General features: G+C 38.6%; 1 protein-coding gene across 1 annotated transcript; it reads left to right on the top strand.

Moving 5' to 3' along the window:
• The first annotated feature begins 8682 nt into the window (after positions 1 to 8682).
• On the top strand, positions 8683 to 13011 carry LOC104239398 (suberization-associated anionic peroxidase-like). Its single transcript, XM_009794030.2, has 3 exons — positions 8683 to 9029; positions 9955 to 10152; positions 12259 to 13011. Exons 1-3 carry the CDS (start codon positions 8748 to 8750, stop codon positions 12817 to 12819), a joined length of 1041 nt encoding a protein of 346 aa, XP_009792332.1. The 5' UTR covers positions 8683 to 8747; the 3' UTR covers positions 12820 to 13011.
• The last annotated feature ends 653 nt before the right edge of the window (positions 13012 to 13664 follow it).

Genomic DNA, 13664 nt, shown 5'->3' on the forward strand with positions numbered 1-13664 from the left:
GCGTATTTACATTATCTACATATCACCATTTTGTATTAAGGAGGAGTATTCTCAAATTATTGGTTACCTCATAGAGCCGTTTCTTCTTCCAATGTATCCTGTCTTCCACCAGCATCCTTGTTATCTTCATTCTGGAATAAGTAAGGGTATTTAGACTTCATCTCCTCTTCTGCTTCCCATGTCATTTCTTCCATATTTTTGTTCCTCCACAATACTTTGACGGAAGCTACATCTTTTGTTCTCAGCTTGCGGACTTGCCGATCTAATATCGCCACTGGCACTTCTTCATATGATAGGTCCTCTGTAACTTGTACATCTTTGATAGGGACGACTCGAGAAGGGTCTCCAATACATTTTCTCAACATAGATACATGGAATACCGGGTGGACAAATTCCAATTCGGATGGCAATTCTAACTCATAAGCAACCTGTCCAATCCGTCGAAGAATTTTATACGGCCCGATATACCTTGGACTCAGCTTACCTTTCTTCCCAAAACGCATAATACCCTTCATTGGTGAGATCCTCAGGAAAACCCAATCACCAACCTCAAACTCTAGATCACGACGTCGGACATCAGAATAAGATTTTTGCCTGCTTTGTGCCGTCCTCAATCGCTCCTGTATCACTTTCACCTTCTCAATAGCTTGGTGAATCAAATCTGGCCCATATAATTCTGTTTCACCGACTTCGAACCATCCAACTGGTGATCTACATCTCCTCCCGTATAGTGCCTCGTATGGGGCCATTTTAATACTGGAATGGTAGCTATTGTTATAGGCGAATTCTATGAGTGGAAGATGATCATCCCAATTCCCCTTAAAATCTAGAACACATGCTCGTAGCATATCTTCCAGTGTCTGAATGGTACGTTCAGCCTGTCCGTCAGTCTGCGGATGAAATGCAGTGCTGAGATTTACTTGTGTGCCTAAACCCTTCTGGAAAGACCTCCAAAAGTTAGCCGTAAATTGAGCTCCTCGGTCTGATATAATAGATATGGGCACACCATGAAGCCTAACAATCTCCTTGATATACAACTTTGCATAATCTTCAGCCGTGTAAGTTGTCTTCACTGGCAGAAAATGGGCACATTTTGTAAGTCGATCAATTATCACCCAGATGGAGTCAAACTTATGATAAGAGCGAGGTAATCCAATAATGAAGTCCATATTAATCACCTCCCACTTCCAGGTCGGAATCTCTATATTTTGAAGCAATCCACCGGGTTTCTGATGTTCTATCTTTACTTGTTGACAATTGGGACACTGGGCTACAAATTCTGCAATAGACTTCTTCATATTATCCCACCAATACTGCTCCTTGACATCATGATACATCTTTGTCGAGCCGGGATGGATGGAATATCGGGATTGATGAATCTCATTCATAATCTTCTCTCGCAACCCTGCCACATTAGGCACACACAATCGGCTCTGGTATCTCAGTGCCCCGTCTTTTCCGATCCCAAAAGCCATACTTTTACACTGTTGAATGCTTTCTCTTAATCGTACTAAGATAGGATCTTCATATTGTCGTGCTTTTACCTCGGCTACCAAAGATGATTCTGATGTATTCTGTACAGTAACACCTCCGTCATCAGAGTCTAACAATCTGATTCTCATATTGGCTAGCTGATGAAGCTCTTTAATCAACCCCCATCTACCTGCCTCAATATGTACTAAGCTTCCCATTGATTTACGGCTGAGAGCGTCTGCCACAACATTGGCTTTACCGGGATGATACAATATCTCGACGTCGTAGTCTTTCAATAATTCAAGCCACCTACGCTGCCTCAAATTCAACTCTTTCTGCTTGAAGATGTATTGTAAACTCTTGTGATCTGTGTAGATGTCAACATGGACGCCGTATAAGTAGTGCCGCCATATCTTCAAAGCATATATTACTGCAGCCAATTCCAAATCATGGGTTGGATAATTCTTTTCATGCTTCTTCAATTGTCTTGATGCATAAGCAATCACATTCCCACGCTGCATCAATACGCACCCCAAACCTATACCTGAGGCATCACAATATACCACATAACCTTCTGTTCCTTCAGGAAGAGTGAGCACTGGTGCAGATGTCAATCGATTCTTCAGCTCCTGAAAACTACGTTCACAAGTGTCAGACCACTAGAATTTGGTAGCTTTTTGTGTTAACTTAGTCAATGGTGATGATATAGAGGAAAATCCTTCTACAAACCGCCTATAATATCCTGCTAGCCCTAGGAAGCTGCGGACTTCTGATGGTGTTGTAGGTCTCGGCCAATTCTTTACTGCATCGATCTTCTGAGTGTCGACACTAATACCCTCATCAGATATCACATGGCCAAGGAATGCTACTGAGTTCAGCCAGAATTCACATTTGGAGAGCTTAGCATATAACTTACGATCCTGAAGCGTCTGTAATACTATCCGCAAGTGGCCCGCATGTTCCGCCTCCGAACGAGAATACACTAGAATGTCATCAATGAATACAATCACGAACACATCAAGATAGGGCCTGAATATAGTATTCATGAGATCCATAAAAGCTGTTGGGGCATTTGTTAGCCCGAACGACATCACCAAGAACTCAAAGTGCCCATATCTTGTCCGGAAGGCCGTCTTTGGAATATCCTTCTCCCTAACCCTCACCTGATGATACCCTGAACGTAAATCAATCTTAGAGAAATACTTGGCACCCTGGAGTTGGTCAAACAGGTCATCAATTCTTGGAAGTGGATACTTGTTCTTTATAGTAGACTTATTCAACTGTCGATAGTCGATACACATCCGTAACGACCCGTCTTTCTTCCGCACGAATAGGACTGGTGCACCCCAAGGTGAAGTGCTAGGCCTAATAAAGCCCTTATCCAGCAAGTCCTTCAACTGCACCTTCAACTCTCGCAACTCTGCCGGGGCCATTCTGTATGGAGGAATAGAGATCGGTTGAGTGTCAGGCAACACATCAATGCTAAACTCAATCTCCCTTTCAGGAGGAAGGCCTGGGAGTTCATCTGGGAAAACATCTGGGAATTCGTTGACCACAGGGATTGATTGTAAAGTAGGCGGTTTCGCCTCCGCATCCCTAACGCGAACGAGATGATAAATGTAACCTTTTGAGATCATTTTCCTTGCCTTAAGATAGGAAATAAACCTACCTTTCGGTGTAGCAATGTTCCCTTTCCATTCAATGACGGGTTCACCCGGAAATTGGAACCTAACCATCTTCGTACGACAGTCAACATTTGCATAGCATGAGGCCAACCAGTCCATTCCCATTATCACATCAAAATCAACCATTTCTAACTCAAATAAATTTGCCGAGGTTTGACGACTACAAATCATCATAGTGCAACCTCTATATACCCTTCTAGCAATCACAGAATCTCCTATCGGAGTAGATACCGCGAGGGGTTTACTTATCAATTCAGGTTCAATGCCAAACTTATTAGCCACAAAGGGTGTAACATATGATAATGTAGATCCCGGATCAATCAGCGCATATACATCATAAGAAAACACAGATATAATACCTGTAACAACATCTGGAGACGACTCGAGATCCTGTCGACCTACTAGAGCATAGGTTCGATTTTGAGCACCACTCGAACTCGGCACTGCACCTCTACCCCTACCACGACCTGTCGACTGCTGAAAACCCCGTGCTGGAGGTCGAACTGATGAGGAAGAACCAGACACAGATCCAGTCGGCTGAGCCATACCATCACCTCCTCTATTAGGACAATCCCGCATCATATGGCCAGGCTGCCCGCACGAATAGCATGCATCAGAACCTCGACGACACAGTCCAAAGTGGGCCTTGCCGCACTGATCACAATGTGGTGTTGGGGGTCTCATCTGACTAGTATCCCTGTGATGTTGCGAGCCAGATGCCCGCGAACTCTGACCTGGACCAGAATAGGATCGATCATATCGAGGCCTCTGAAACTGTGGAGGAGCACTAGCTACAGGTGGCGCCGAACTCCTCGAAAACTGTGGCCTGATGCGGCCTCTGAAGTCATCAGAATACCCTGCAAATCTCGCCCTCTTATGCTGGCCTCTATCCTGCTCCCTAACTGCCCTCTGCTGGCGCTTACGATCCTCTAGGGTCTGGGCATAAGCTTGAATACGGGAAATATCCATGCCCTCCACCAAGGAGGCTGTCGTACACTCATTTATCAGATGTGGTCCCAACCCATTCACGAACATATGCACCCTATCACTTATCTCGGCCACCATATGGGGAGCATACCTTGCCAAAGAATCAAACTGCATACTGTACTCTCGCACACTCATATTACCTTGTCTAAGGTTCAAGAACTTATCAGCTCTAGCTCGTCGTATCTCAACTGGCAAGTAGTGACGAAGAAAGGCCTCAGAAAATTCCTTCCACACAGCTGGAGGAGGGTTCGGACCCCTGGATCTCTCCCAACTATCATACCAGAGAACCGCTAAATCCCGTAGCCGATAAGAAGCCAACTCTACTGCCTCTGTATCACTAACATGCATAACCCGAAGTGTACGATGAACCTGGTCAATAAAAGTCTGTGGGTCCTCCTTGGGGTCTGATCCGGTAAACACTGGAGGGTCTAAATTAATAAAATCACGAACTCTTGTACTAACTGGTTTCTCAGCAGCACCTGTATTCTGCCTCTGAGCCTGAGCAGCTACCAAGCTAGTCAATAACTGCAAAGCACTCTGCATATCCTGGTCTGGAGTGCCAGACGGAGGAACTGGAGGCGCTGGGTGCCTTCTAATATCCTCTGGAGGAGATGGAGTAGATGAGGTATGAGAGGGCATCTCACTTTGAGCCTCACTTTGTCCTGCTCTGACTTGGGGCACCTGACTGGTACCCTCTCCCGCTGCTGTATCAAGCCGTCTACTAATCGTTTGCTTCCTAGTCGAAGGCATCACTGAAAAAAAACAAGGTGAATATTAGAGACGAACACTTACGACTCAACTCTACGCACGATCTAGATTCAGGAAGAAGGTAACAACCCTAGATGTCATGTAGCCTCCTGATTATAAATGTGGCGCGCTACACATCCATAATCAAGACTCTACTAGACACGGCTCATAGACAACCCCTAGGACAAACTTGCTCTGATACCAAGTTTGTCACGACCCAAACTGAAGGGCCATGACTAGCACCCGACCACACTTGCCGAGCACCAACGTACATTTCATCTAACCTTCATTATTATCTTTTAGGACTGACGAGATCAATATAAATGGTAGACCTAGATCATGGACAACCAGCAATAAAATATGACGGCATGAACATACATAGCAGGGGATGACCAGAAAATCAAGAAACTACATATAAGGTATGAGCTACCACGCTACTATGAAAGACTATACAACAAAAACTAGCCGACAAGGCATACCAAACTATACATGAGCCGACACCTGTCTATGAGCCTCTAAAAGAACATAAGTGTTGCAACATAGCCGGAACAGGGCCCCGACATACCCATAATGTCTATAACAAAAATTGCATACCAAGACCAAGGCAAGTCCGGAGAAGGGATCTCGCCAATCACCGCTGAACTGGACAGTCTACTGTGGTGGGGGAGCTGCACCTGCCTGTCTATCAGGACCTGCAGCACGACATGCAGCGTCCACAAATAAAAGGACGTCAGTACGAATAAAGTACTGAGTATGTAAGGCAAGGAACCATAAATACGATCAGTAATGTAAGCAAGGATAGAGAATATACAACCTGTAACATCTTAGTACCTCTGAGGGCTACTTACATGAAATGCATGATACATATGTATAAATACATAAACCTTTAAAGCATTCGCCTCTGTGGGCATCATCATCATCATATCGTACCCGGCCATAATAGGCTCGGTAGAATCGTACCCGGCCACGTGGAGCTCGGTAAAACCCAACTGATCAGTGGTTGCACAATAGGTGCCGTACCCGGCCAACTATAGCGTGGCTCGGTAGAGTAAAATAGATACATATATATAATGCATGCTCGACTCATGGAATCACATTCTAAACCTTTCGGAGTGACGTAAGGTCGGTATCCTCTGTACACGTTATTAGGACTAACTCTTCACTATGAACCTTATAAGAATCAGGAAGTACCAACAACATTGATAACATAAGACTAAGAGAAGCAACATTAACATCAATCGTTCCATAAGAGGGAAAACAATGTAAGTACTGCTAGCTTCTAAGAGTAGAGTATCTTGGAAGATCGTTCATTACATTATGTACAATCGGAGTCGTGCAAAAGAAGGAAAGGGATAGCCTCACATACCTTGTATATACTGCCCCAATCTCAAGCTATGCAATTGTCAAAACTCCTTAGTCTACAATAAGAGAAACGATACTATCGTTATCATTTAAGCGTCATAACTATTATGTATCGACCACAACCTATTTTACGATGAAACGGACAGCACCTCCCCTATATATATGACCTCACACCATTCAAAACAGTCACCAAACAGCCCAAACAACATCAATAATAAACATATTGAGCCTCCCAAAATAGTCCACACACAGCCTAATCACTCCATACATACGACGACCACCGTAGTCGTGTCAAACAACCTGGAAATGTTACGAATAACTATCAGCCCATAACCCTACATATATATGGTGTTTCTCCACACCCTTCCTCCTCCAAAACTCCACAAGATAGTAGTAAAATACGCAGCCCAACAACAACGCAAAACAGTCCACAAAACAATAACATTACTTCCAAGCCTTTCGATATATATTTCACAAGTTCTAGCTTCAATGGCTTAGCTGCAACTTGGATAATCTTAAATACATATAGAGTAAGAGGTTCCTTACCTTTATACAGAAATAACAACTCCAATTTGACCTTAAATTTCCATGAAATATCCCTCCAATGCTGCCACAACAACAAAAAAGCGAAACTAGCGATCAATTAGTGTTTTTCGGCACTAGAATCACTTTAGAAGGCTTGAAATCACCTAGGATTGATATTAAGAACATGAGGGAGTATTTACAGAACATAAACCCTTTAAAACAACCTCCCACACGAGCTGGAACGACACAAAAATGAGCAACAACAAGAAGAACAAGAGACTTACTAGCGCCACGGAATTCCCGACACTTGATTTGTGTTGTTTGCCCTTTTTTTGGGTCTTGAATCTTGAGAGAACCTTGAGAGGATGTTCCTAGGGTTCTAAGGTCTGAAAATAGTGAAAAGAAATGACTTAAAACGGGTTGGAGTCATCCTATATAGGTCCAAATATCTTAAACCGACTTAGTGGGCCCCATAGAGAGGTGCTTGGCGCAGTCTCGCGAAAACGCGAATATCTCTCTACTCCGAGATCGTATCGATGAACGGTTTAATGCGTTGGAAACTAGACTCATAGATATTTAATTTGGTTGGTAGATCACCCCGTAATTCCTTGTAAATTATGAGAAAAGATTAGAAACATTTGACCCAATGTTTAAGTAAAATTATGAACCTAAGTTGCGACAACTTTTGTCGACTTTTGTTTCATAACTCGTTTGACTTCAAGACTTATGATACGGATATTATATGATTAAAATACCTTAATAAATGACCTCTTGAGTGTATTAAGCACCGCTAGATTACCTGAAAATATGAGTTACAACATCCTTGATTCGTTTAACTTCTAATACTGGTTAATCACCCTTATACACTCTTGTATCACTTAAGACCAATAGGATTGACTTCTTATCATCTAAAAGATAATTCCTTTTTGGATTTATGTTAACTAATATATGGCATGAACTAACACATGTGGATATGGGTTGTAACAATAAATCACCTTTAGAATATACTCAATATAACTATGAAAATTAAAATTATTCCCTTCATCTCAATTTATGCGATACTTTTTGCGTAACAAGAGTCAATTTGCTAATCTTTAAAGCTAAATTGAATTGAATTAACTTACTATTTTAAAAATAAAATTTAAATAGTCAAAAACTATACGGAAAATGCTATAACTTGCAATTCATCCCATGTCACTTTGATGAAAAAATACATGTTAAAATGATAGTCAAAATTCATATAATTTAAATATCTGAAAGCGAAAAATACCACCTAAATAGGGACAAAGGGAGTAGTATATTACATGAATAATTCATTTATTGAAAGTTTATCAAAAGGAACGTGCTTAACACGGGTCAGATAGGAAAAATTTGATCATATAGCAAAAGCAGGGCCGGCTTTTACTATGAGCACACGCTTTAGGCCCCTAATTTTTGGGGACCCCACTTTTTAACCTATAAGTTTATTTTAAAAAAATATAAATCACTTTCAAGAAATTTTTTATACATATTTTGATTAAAAGGACTTGATTGCATATATTACTTATAGAATAATGTTAAAGTTCATGTAAGTGGTCTTGGCAAAAAAAAGCTTTTTAAAAGTAGAAATGAGTTTAATATTAGTAATGTTGCTAGAGAGATATTGAATGAATTAACTATATTGTCAATTGAAAAAGAATTATTAGAAGAAATTGATTATAAAATAATTATTCATAATTTTATATCTCAAAAAGCTAGAAATATTAAAGTTCTTATTAAAATTTGGCTTTAGGCTCCAATTGTGTTGAGCCGCCCTTAAGCAAAAGTCTATTCCACACCCAACCGCTCTCATTAAAGTCATTTACTAGCAATATAATATAGCCAAATATTGCGCAAATTTCCTATTTAAAGGAGCCAAAAGCAAACAAGAAAATCATCCCAAAAAACAATTGGTACTAATTAAAATCCTCTCTTTAACTCATTTGAATCATGGGTTGTGGTGCAACTCATTTGAGCTTGGCACTTAGCCTTATGGCTCTTGCCCTTGCTGGCATCTCTATATACAAGAACACACATGTAGCCACAGTTATGGAAGATTTTGATGTCAAAATGGAGTCAAACAGCAATATTTTGGAGCAAAATTCAGACATGTTATCTCAGGAATTTTGCATCTTTGCAGCTGTTGGAACAGTTGTGGCAGAAGCCATTAGGAGAGAGAGACGAATGGGAGCGTCTCTCATTCGTCTCTTCTTCCACGACTGCTTTGTCGATGTAAGTTTCTTCATCCTCCTAATATCGATAGTGTAAAGAATTTTAATATATCATCATATTTTATCCTATTGTAGCTAGTAGGTAACTACTTTATTATTCAGGTTATGAATCTCGTTTTTTTTATAAATAGTTAGTTGTAGTTATCTAAACCAATATTTATCGAATTTGAAAAAGAGTCAGAAGAAATGGTTCAAGCCTCTTATTTTGATTTTTCGAACTGAGAGATCCATGAATCGTGATTTAAATGAGATGATAGTATAAAAGTTCTTCTATATTGTAAGAATTCTTAAGCATTTTCCACTTCTTACATTTATTTTGTTACTGTTTCTTTGGCCTTTCGCTATCTAAATATCAATTTAGGAAATATTCTTGCACTGTATGAGAACATGCACCTTTTAGTACTATCAATTAGTAATTAACAAGGGTTAATATTGAGAGGAGTTAGCATTATAAAGAAAAATCTTTCACTTCACCATAGCAGGAACCTCGCTAACCTTCTACGCCAGTTAGTCTAACCACAGGGATCCCATCCTGCCCCCACCCACCATAAACGATTACTAACGGATATGGAATACAAATGAGATAAAAAAGGCCATCATTGAGGCAAAAAATACAAATTATCCCTCGTTGGCTGAATACAATAATAGAAGTGTTTTTATGCATTTCTTTTACCTCTTGAAATAAAATTGTTGGTGGAAATTTTTGAAGATAAAGTCAATTATTACTAGCTATATACATATATAGTAGTATAGAGGAAACATAAATTCTTTTAACTTTGACAACAACGAGAAAATGTTACTTTTGAATACATGCCTACTTGCTTAATTAGTTGCCCCCTATCTTTTGGTATGTAGTCAGTAGCCTGTTTTATCATATGGTTATATTGTTGGCCTAATATTTGATTTGTGATATTATATTTATTTAGGGATGTGATGGGGGTATTCTTCTAGATGATATTCCTGGAAGTTTCCAAGGAGAAAAAACTTCACCACCAAATGATAATTCAGCAAGAGGTTATGAAGTAATAGATCAGGCTAAACAAAGGATAAAAAATATGTGCCCTGGTGCGGCTGTTTCTTGTGCAGATATCCTAGCCCTTGCTGCCCGCGACTCTGTTGCTATGGTAAGTTACTATGATCTATATTTATGCTAGAATATGAGCTTCAACTCTATGCACTAATGCGTAAATTTGATTTGTTTAATTATTTACAGTTTATGTGCCTAAAACGAATTAAGGTGGTAGGTTGACAGGTAGTTGTAAGTTTTTTCTACGCTTACTAGTAGTACAACAACAACGACATAGTAAAATCACAAAAGTGAGGTCTGGGAAAGGATAGTGTGTACGCAGACCTTACCTCTACCCCGAAGGCGAAGGGGTAAATATATAGGTTGTTTCCGATAGACCCTCGGCTCATGAAGTCGAAAAGAGACAATATATGAGTACCATCAACAAAAATCGTAGAAATAATAATGACATCACAAGAACTAGTAAATAGATGGAAAACAAAAATAATAATACGGTTACCAGTAGTAGTAATAGTCGTATTCTTGTATTCTCTTATTCCTAGCTCTTTATTACTTGTTGTGTCATTCGCTTCCATTACCCTATTACATTGCTAATGCTATTGCTTGTTACTATATTTTACTGTTTCTTGAGCTGAGTTTCTATCGGAAATGACGTTTTTTCTTTTATCGGAAACACACCACCCTCCCCAGATCCTACTTATATGATTAAACTGAGTTTGTTGTTGTTGTTAGTGTTGTTGTGTCTAAAACGAATGTCACTTTCTATACTAGTAGTAATTTTTTTGTTTCAATATTCTCATTTTACCCTTTAAGTATATCCTTATAAGAATGACTTGGATTTAGGGCATATTGGTTAAAACACATTATTCAAAAGTAATTTTTACATTCTTAGTGCCAAGGCAAAACGAAACAGATAAAATCGTCAAATGGATTTATATAAGATAATTACAGGTAAATTTTACTAGGGGAAGCAATATTCAATAGAACTATGAGATGTAAATTGTAAATATATATTATCCTGATTATCACGTATTAAAGGAGGTGTTGGTGGGTGGGGAGGAAGGCACTTGATGTGATTCATAAATCACATCTACCTACTCTAGGAAATAAAAGAGTAACTTGTAGAAGTCACAAGAAGCAGCTCATTATATTACTGCCTTAATCAACGTCAACATCTTGCCCAAATTATTCATTTCAAACGTGGACACAATATATATTTGATGTTGATGTGTAGTCTTACGTTCTTATCTTGGATTTTTGCACCTTGAAAAGGGCTTAGTTGACTTAGAGATAATGTCCATCCAACAATTTAAAATTTTCAATAAAAGTCTAACTTCTATTCACTCGTTACAAATAATTTTTGCCATATAGGTAGGTCCCCTAAAATATAAGTACATATAATTTTGCATAATATGTGAGATTAATAATTGAAAAATAAGATATGTAACCTATAACATATTTAAAATACGAAAAGAGCAATATTTCTCCCTTTATAATCGAAAATAAGCAATATTTATCTCCCGTTTTACTTTCTTAGTATAACTATCTCTATCATCATACTTTGGGATCATATTTGACCCCGCCCGTTAAATAGCTTGATCCCAATCTTAAAAAAGACATGTAGCTAGCCTTGATTGGATAAAAAAGAATCGCCTCCTTATAATCAAACCCAGCCAACCCATACTAATAGCCTGTTTGGTCAAGCTGCAAAAATCAGCTTATTTTGATAAGTGATTTTTCTCAAATATGCTTTCTCAAAAGTACTTTTGGCGAGAAACAGTTTGTGTTTGGATAATTAATTCGAAAAACACTTCTGAACAACAATTAGTGTTCGGCCAAGCTTTTAAAAACTGTTTTTAAGTATATTTTTCTCATAAGTATTTTTCAAAAAAGTATTTTGAGAGAAACTACTTTTTCTGCTTCTCTAAAACTGCTTCTGCTTCTCAAAAACACTTTTTCCTTCCAAAAGCTTGGCCAAACATTTCAACTTTGAAAAAAATGTTCTTTTTAAATAAATAAAAAATACTTTTAGGATTGGAGAAGTTTGGTCAAACAGACTATAAATATGGATATTATACAAAAAAAAATGTTATGTTGTCAGTGTATATACTTTAAATTCTTAAGACAAGTTTTTTCATGTTAATTAGTTCAACGTTTTCGGGAAAAGTAATGTGTAATCATAATGTTTATGTTTAATCAACAGTTGGGAGGACTGCCATACCCAGTGAGATTAGGCCGAAGAGATGCAAGAACAGCAAATTTCATAGGCTCATTAACACAACTTCCTGCACCATTTGACGATCTCAACACCCAATTAAGGAAATTCCGCGCAAAAGGAATGTCAGCTCAAGAAATGGTAGCGCTGGCCGGAGCACATACAATAGGTTTCGCGAGGTGCGTCACAATGTGTAACGACAACAATATCAATCCAGCTATGAAATCAACGCTAAAGTGTAATTGCCCTGTCAACAATAATGACACCAATTTGGTACCACTAGATTTGGTGACTCCTGATTTTTTCGACAAGGCCTATTTCGATGATTTAAATAGGAATCAGGGACTACTGTTTTCGGACCAAGTGCTTACTGGGAATAGTACTACTAATGACGTTGTCCGACGTTATAGTAACAATGGTTTTCTTTTCTTACGTGACTTCAATGCTGCCATGATTAAAATGGGGGACTTGCCTCCCTCTCCTGGCGCACGATTGGAAATTCGCGATGTCTGCAGCAGGGTTAATGGGAATTCGATCGCGGATATGTGAAAAAAGAAAGAAATTTAAATTTTCTTTTAAAAGAACTTTGAAGTTTCCACTTCTATTTTCCGAAATAAACAACGTATGGCTGCTGGCTTTTTGATAATCTAGCTAGATTATTGTTTTATGTATGTTGCTTGGCTTCTGTATGTACCCTTTGTCTTTTGTTATACATGTAATACAAAAGAATGTCCATGTCCATGTCCATGTCCATCGGCGCACTATCTTACATTTGCATTGGTTCTTCTAATTATTACTAGTTTTTGGGGCAGCCAATTACCTAACCTGCTCGTTTAGTTTGTTTCACCAAAGACCCCTTCACAAAAAAAAAAAAAAAAAAAGCTCTTAAAGTTATTTTACTTGCAATTTCAATACTTTGGAACAACGCTACTGCTAATTGCCTGGAAAAGAAGAACGAAATGTAAGTTTTTTTAATATATTTTTGTCATAATTATGACGTAGCTCGATGACTTGGCCGACCTTAAGCGGGCACCCCTCTGACTATGGTCAAGCGCATACCCTTTACCGAAAAATTATATTATGTATATAAGTTAAATATACTATTTTATATGGTTATATATTATATTTCAAACACCTTTAACAGAATGAGGCAGTCCAGCGGTTCAGGTTGTTCAAAGTGATGTGTTGATCACGAGTTCAAATTTTGCCCATTTTATTTGCTAAAATTAAACGGAGACCATCATTTGTGTTTTATTCATTCTTTTTCAATCTAAAAATATTTATAAAATTATTCTATTAAAAGTTTTTTATTGTTTAGCTAAATATTGCATCGTTCGATCTAAAAATTTGGTACACCATTCATCGAAAAAAAATATTAACTTGTTTAAAGTTTG

This window comes from Nicotiana sylvestris, chromosome 9 (assembly GCF_000393655.2).
Source record: "Nicotiana sylvestris chromosome 9, ASM39365v2, whole genome shotgun sequence".
NCBI classification, from domain to species: domain Eukaryota; kingdom Viridiplantae; phylum Streptophyta; class Magnoliopsida; order Solanales; family Solanaceae; genus Nicotiana; species Nicotiana sylvestris.

Bases quoted from the DNA above. Each gene is read 5' to 3' on its own strand.
- LOC104239398 (XM_009794030.2), top strand. From the start codon at position 8,748: ATGGGTTGTGGTGCAACTCATTTGAGCTTGGCACTTAGCCTTATGGCT. The intron at 9,030-9,954 runs GTAAGTTTCTTC...ATATTTATTTAG, and splicing joins TCCACGACTGCTTTGTCGAT to GGATGTGATGGGGGTATTCT. The intron at 10,153-12,258 runs GTAAGTTACTAT...TTTAATCAACAG, and splicing joins CCCGCGACTCTGTTGCTATG to TTGGGAGGACTGCCATACCC.